At 45.0% G+C, this 7,196-nt stretch overlaps 1 protein-coding gene across 5 annotated transcripts in view; it reads left to right on the top strand.

The window, feature by feature from the left end:
• The first annotated feature begins 99 nt into the window (after positions 1–99).
• rnf207b (ring finger protein 207b) overlaps positions 100–7,196 on the top strand; it is a 61,188-nt gene continuing 54,091 nt past the window's right edge. For 2 of the 5 annotated variants that reach the window (XM_072478092.1, XM_072478094.1), the window contains exons 1-2: positions 100–294; positions 6,791–7,010. In XM_072478092.1, coding sequence (XP_072334193.1) covers positions 6,820–7,010 — 191 coding nt within the window. In that variant the 5' untranslated portion in view covers positions 100–294; positions 6,791–6,819. Of the gene's footprint in view, positions 295–4,859; positions 4,887–6,790; positions 7,011–7,196 lie in introns of those variants that run through there. The other 3 variants (XM_072478090.1, XM_072478095.1, XM_072478091.1) reach the window with 3 other exon arrangements.

Here is a 7,196-nt window from a genome sequence, read left to right as displayed (position 1 = left end):
ATCGCAGGGCACAGACCCTGCGCCTGCGCATTGCAGATCGAGCAATACCAATCACAACTGCGATGCCGGGGGGCGGGGCCTTCTCCCCCCTCAGCCAATCAATTGGGCGGTGCCGAGGGAAATCCATCTGCCCGTCATCCATTATTAAGGCTGCCTTTAAAGAAACAGGCACCAGAGACACAGAAAGATTCAACAGGGGGAGGCCATTCAGCCTATCGATGTCTACACAAGAGCAAAATGCTGCAGATGCTAAAGACATTGAAAATAAAAAGAGAAAGTGCTGGGAATATTAAGGTAGTATCAAGTCAGAGGAATAATATTCCATTAATTACAAACTATTCTAAATAAAGCATGTTGACCTACTTCTGCCAAAGTGTCATGAATCTGTGGAATTCACAACCCAGAGTGCGGTGGATGCTGGGACTGTGAGTAGGTTTAAGGAGGAGTTAGAGTATTAATTGGTAATGGGTTGAAGGGTTACGGAGAACGGGCAGGTCGGTGGAGATGAGGCCAGGATGAAATCAGCCACGTTCGTATTGAACGGTGGAGCGGGCTCGAGAGGCTAAATTGCCTACTCCAGCTCCTAGTTCTGATGTTCTAAGAAAGAATTATTCTGTCTAATTTCAACATCCAGCTCTAGATATGTAACAGCATGCCAAGCACATATCTGGTGATCTTGATTAATAAGGGGATTTCTTGATTAATATATGGAGATCGGGGTTACGGGGAGAAGGCAGGAGAATGGGGATGAAGAACCATGATCGAATGGCAGAGCAGACTCGATGGACCAAATTCTGCTCCTTTATCTTCTGGTCTTATGACATGCTCAGCAGGGGCAGCACGGTGGCGCAGTTGGTTGGCCCTGCTGCCTCATGGCGCCGAGGTCCCATGTTTGATCCCGGCTCTGGGTCACTGTCCGTGTGGAGTTTGCACATTCTCCCCATGTTTGCGTGGGTTTCGCCCTCACAACCCAAAGATGTGCAGGCTAGGTGGATTGGTCACGCTAAATTGGCCCTTAATTGGAAAAAATGAATTGGGTTCTCTATAAATTTTTTTTGTTTAAATCTGCCCTCTGGCTACTGAACCCTGTTTGTCACTGGAAACAGTTTCTTCTATCAATACACCCAAATGCACAAAACCTTTAAGATACAGCTTGTAGTGAGCCTATGATGAATCACATAGCAACTATGTGTATTTATTTTTCACGTTTAATGTAGAACAACATTCCAAGGTGATTCACAGGAATGTAATCAGAAAAACTGGCTATCAAGTCCATAGGAGAACCAGGGCAACACGTTGGCGCAGTGATTAGCACTGCTGTCTCACAGCTCCGAGGAGCCGGATTCGATCCTGGCCCCAGGTCACTGTCCGTGTGGAGTTTGCACATTCTCCCAGTGTCTGTGTGGGTCTCACCCCTGTCATGATATGCAGATAATGATATACAGACAGGCAGCTAATGAACACAGAAAACAGGACATGACCAATGAGCAGGCAGGACACTCAGGGGTGGTATCTCACTATAAAAGGCACGAGGCACACACACTCCGTCTCTTTCCACAGACAGACACCTAGAGAGTACATCAGGGTTGGTCAGCAGCATCACACCCAGCATGTGGCTTAGAGCAGACTGGTTTAGTTAGACTGAGTTACTACAGTTAGATTAGCAGGAGAGTCAAACTCATTTAAGAACTGTGTTAATAGATCAATAAACATATTGAACTCATTACAAAGTCTGGACCTTCCTTTGTCAAAGCATACATCAAGGAAGCAGCTTATGCTACACGAAGAAGCATAACACAACAACCCCAACCCAAAGATGTGCAGGGTAGGTGGGGTGGCCACGCTTAATTGGAAAAAAATAATTGGGTATGCTAAATTTATTTTTTAAAAGCCCATAGGAGAGCTTTTAGTACAAGTAACCTCATCAACGCTAGGTTTTAAGGATGGACTAAAACAAAAGGTGGAGTAATGTGGAGAAGTCCCAGTCTAACTAGATGGCTGGATAAAGAGAGCAGTAGATGCGCAAGAGGTCAGAAGTGAAAGAATGCAGGGTTCCCAATGATCTGTAGGGCTGCGCAGCTACACAGTAATCCTGAACATAACACACAGTGCAGCCAAAGAGGCGCGTGCACATGCAACATTCCCTACAATACAGGTTTGCTCAGATACACTGCAATATTAAAGGGACAACACTGTGCAACAAACAAGCTGGCCACAATAAAGTGAAATTGGAGGAAAGATTGGCTAGAGCAGTTACAGAGACAAGGAGGGATGTTATCATGGAGGGATTTGAACATAAAGATGAGAATTTTCTATTTGAGGTGTGGGGGACTGGGAACTAAAGTACAAAGAGAACAAAGAACAAAGAAATGTACAGCACCGGAACAGGCCCTTCTGCCCTCCAAGCCCGTGCCGACCATACTGCCCGACTAAACTACAATCTTCTACACTTCCTGGGTCCGTATCCTTCTATTCCCATCCTATTCATATATTTGTCAAGATGCCCCTTAAATGTCCCTATCGTCCCTGCTTCCACTACCTCCTCCGGTAGCGAGTTCCAGGCACCCACTACCCTCTGCGTAAAAAACTTGCCTCGTACATCTACTCTAAACCTTGCCCCTCTCACCTTAAACCTATGCCCCCTAGTAATTGACCCCTCTACCCTGGGGAAAAGCCTCTGACTATCCACTCTGTCTATGCCCCTCATAATTTTGTATACCTCTATCAGGTCGCCCCTCAACCTCCTTCGTTCCAGTGAGAACAAACCGAGTTTATTCAATCGCTCCTCATAGCTTATGCTCTCCATACCAGGCAACATTCTGGTAAATCTCTTCTGCACCCTCTCTAAAGCCTCCACATCCTTCTGGTAGTGTGGCGACCAGAATTGAACACTATACTCCAAGTGTGGCCTAACTAAGGTTCTATACAGCTGCAACATGACTTGATCAGAGATAAGAAGCAAAAGGGACTTAGTGCAATTTAGCTGTAAACTGCAGGGCTGAGGTTTATAGAGCGTGGGAGGCCTACCAGAGGACCATTTGAATGGTCAAGTCTGAAGGTAACAAATCAAAGACTGTGTTAGGACTGAGGCAGGGGTGGAGACAGGCAGTGTTACGGAGATGGAAGTAGGCGGTCCTTCTAATGGAGCGGATTTGTGTTTGGAAGCTTGAGCTCAGGATCAAATATGACACCAATGGCGTAGTGGTTAGCACGGCACCGAGGTCCCAGGTTTGATGCCGGCTCTGGATCACTGTCCATGTGGAGTTAGCACATTCTCCACGTGTGTGTGTGTTTCGCCCCCACAACCCAAAGATGTGCAGGGCAGATGGATTGGCTTGACCACGCTAAATTGCCCCTTAATTGGAAAAAATGAATTGCATACTCTCAATATGACACCGAGACTGTGGACTGTCTGGCTCAGCCTGAGACGATGTTTAGGGATTCGAATGGAATCAGTGGCTTATCCAGCACTGGATGTTGGACAGAAGTCTGACAATACAGAGACAGTGGCGGCTGTTATCATAGAATCTCTACAGTGCAGAAGGAGGCCATTCGGCCCAACAAGTCTGCACCGACCCTTTGAAAGACCACCCTATCTCGGCCCAATCCCTCATCCTATTCCTGCAACACCACCCTAAGGGGCAATTTAGCATGGCCAATCCACCTAATCTGTGCATCTTTTATTGTGGGAGGAAAGCGGAGCACCTGGAGGAAGCCCACGCAGACATGGGGAGAAAGTGCAAACTCCACACAGACAATCACCCGAGGCTGGATTTGAACCCAGGTCCCTGGCGCTGTCAGGCAGCAGTGCTAACCACTTGAAAGAGGTAATGATGAGGTAAAGCTAGGCGTTGTCTGTGTAAATGTGGAACCTGACTTAATGACCTAGAAAAAGTTGCAAAGGGCCAGTATGTAATTGAGAGATAGGACGGAGGGTAAGGGTAGATCCTTGCGGAACTCAAGAGGTAATCATACAAGGCAAGAAGAGAAGTAATTGCAGTAGATTTTCTGGCTATGACTGGATTGACAATGGAGGCAGCACGGTAGCATTGTGGATAGCACAATTGCTTCACAGCGCCAGGGTCCCAGGTTCGATTCCGGCTTGGGTCTCTGTCTGTGCAGAGTCTGCACATCCTCCCCGTGTGTGCGTGGGTTTCCTCTGGGTGCTCCGGTTTCCTCCCACGGTCCAAAGATGTGCATGTTAGGTGGATTGGCCTTGGTAAATTGCCCTTAGTGTCCAAAATTGCCCTTAGTGTTGGGTGGGGTTTACTGGGTTATGGGGATAGGGTGGAGGTGTTGACCTTGGGTTGGGCGCTCTTTCCAAGAGCCGGTGCAGACTCGATGGGCCGAATGGCCTCCTTCTGCACTGTAAATTCTATGAAATCTATGAAGAGCAGTCCCACCCAGCTAGATAACGTTGGAGAGGCATCAGAGGAGGACCGTGTTGTCAATGTGTCAGAGGCTGTACACAGATCAAGAAGGATAACAGATCGGTTATTTTGGTCATTGTCACATGGAATGTAATTTGTGGCTTTGATTAGTGTCTCTTTAGTGCTGTGACAGGGATGGAAATTTGATTAAAGTTGCAGGAAAGAAACACGATGGAAGGAGAATAAAGTGAAATAAAAATAAACACTTTCTCCACAAAATAGTAATGATAATAAAATTTACCATAATATCTGCCCCATCGTTGTGTGCTGAAATAAAAATGCACAAGGGAGAAAACAAAAGGCCACTTCCCAGCCCAGTCCCCAGCCTGCTGATAACACAGGGGCCCCTGTGAAGGACACAAGTTCACGGGTCCCTGACGTCAATGGGCAGCTGTTTTCTAAAAGAGCTCAGAGATTTCTCTCACACCAGCCCAAGGCCAGCGAGACTGAACCAAGGTAAGGAGAACGCAGCCGAGTCCCAGATAACATCTCCAGCTCCTCTTGTTAAAATCGCTTAATGTCTGGTGTTGTTACACAGCGTGCAGTGACAGGGTCTTCTGTGCGGTGAGGTAGAGAGGGAACTGCTAAACACAGCTTCAGTTTGTGATGTTCATGCCTGTTTGAAGATTTTTTTCATTGATCCTGCTGTTTTCTTTCAATATAGTAAAAACATTGCTGTGAAAAATAAGATTCACAAGTATATCTTAAGAATGTTACAAAAATTACAACAGAAGTGAAATATTTATTTAGGTATGAAACAAGATTTTGGACTGGTTACATGCTGAATATGAGTTTTTCTGCATGGACTGGAGTGTTTTATAATATTATAATTGATAAAACATATTCTGAGTGATATTTATGAAATGGATTGAATGATAAGCTGAAAGTAGCAAGTAGCGTCACTAAAACTCTCACTATCGTTACACTCTGAAATAATTAGATTTTAATTTGATGCTTTAAAATGCAAATAGGTTTAAAGAGGTAACATTCCCAAGATATGTAAAAAATGGCATTGCCCTTTCCCATTAGAAATTCTTATGTCCATATTTATAATGGAAAATGCCAATGTAAAGAGTCACACTGTATTGACACGCTTCCACCAATGAAGGTGCTGCAATTTCACTACTGTTAGCAGGAGTGATTACAGCAGGAGAAGTTTGCATCGACAATTCTCATTATTTAAAAAATTATCATGAAAATATAAAAACAGAGGCTGAATGTATGACCTCAGATGGGGACTGAATAATATTGAATTTACAACAGAGAAACAGGTCATTCAGTCCAACAAGTCCCTGCTGGTGTTTTCCACACACTAGCCTCAGCTCATCACTCTTCATCTCACCCTATCAGCATACTCTTCTATTCCTCTATCCCTTTTGCTTATCTAGCTTTCCCTTAAATCCATCTACCCTATTTGTCTCAATCACACTTGTGGCAGCAAGTTCCACATTGTAACAACTCTCTGAGTGCAGAGGTTTCTTGCAAATTTCTTATATCGTTTGACAATGATTATCCTATATTTATGGCACGTAGATTTGGACTCCCCACTATTGCAAGCATTCTCGACGCATCCACCCTATTGAACTCTTTAATAATTTTCTGGGTTTTTATCAGATCAATCCTCAGTCTTTTCTTTTTTAGAGGAAAAAGACCCAGCCCACTCAGTCATTCCTGATAAGTAGATCCTCTCAGTTCTGGTATCATCCCAGTGAATCTTTATCGCACCTTCTCCAGTGCCTCTGTATACTTGTTCTCAGAAGAGTCACAGTAATACAAGTGTGGTTGAATAGTACTGTAAATCTACAGTCCTCTAATTTCTCCAATCCTCTAATTATATTTCATGTGAAGTCAATGCTTGATCTTAACTCCCTGTGAACACCTCCATGGATGATAAACTAGTTTTGAATATAAATACACACTGGCCCATATTGCTGTGGATCTGGAGTCATACGTAAGCCAGACAAGGTAAGGAAGGCAGATTTGCTTCCCTGAAGGGCATTAGTGAACCAGATGTTTTTTTACGACGATCGACAATGGTTTCATGGTCATCATTAGACTTTTAATTCCAGATTTTTATTGAATTCAAATTTCATCTGCCGTGGTAGGATTCAAACCTGGGGCCCCAGAGCATTACCCTGGGTCTCTGGATGACTAGTCCAGCCACTATGCCATCGCCTCCCCTTGAATAGGGGAGGGTTGAGTGTAGGGAATAGTTGGGTATGGGGGAGGATGGGTATAGGGGAGGGTTGGGAATGGATGTAGGATGTGTTCAGGTGTAAGATGGAGTCAGGTCTGGAGCAGGATTGGGTATAGGGAAAGGATAGGTGATTGATTATTTCTGTCTTTTATGTTTGAGACAGTGAGTGGTCCTGGTAATTCCCTGTTGCTGATGTCTGGTGGAATATTCTCTCCCTTGGATAACCTGCACGATCTGGACAATGCAAACTGCCATCCCCTGGTCTGCCATCTCTGCTACGAGCAGTATGAACACCCATGTCTCCTGGACTGCTACCATACCTTCTGTGCCATCTGTCTGCGGGGCAGAGCTGCAGACGGGCGTCTCTCCTGCCCCCTCTGTGGGTAAGAAACCTGAAAATTATATCGCAATTCACAACCAATTCTATTTCAAATGCAACTTGCACTTCTCCTGAAACACAGCAAATACTCTTGAAATGAAAATCGCTTATTGTCACAAGTAGGCTTCAAATGAAGTTACTGTGAAAAGCCCCTAGTCGCCACATTCCGGCGCCTGTTCGGGGAGGCTGG

The sequence above is a fragment of the Scyliorhinus torazame genome, chromosome 16, assembly GCF_047496885.1.
Source record: "Scyliorhinus torazame isolate Kashiwa2021f chromosome 16, sScyTor2.1, whole genome shotgun sequence".
In the NCBI taxonomy this organism is placed as follows: Eukaryota; Metazoa; Chordata; class Chondrichthyes; order Carcharhiniformes; family Scyliorhinidae; genus Scyliorhinus; species Scyliorhinus torazame.
The sequence above is the reverse complement of the archived record's forward strand: the minus strand, read 5'-3'. Positions and strand labels throughout refer to the sequence as shown.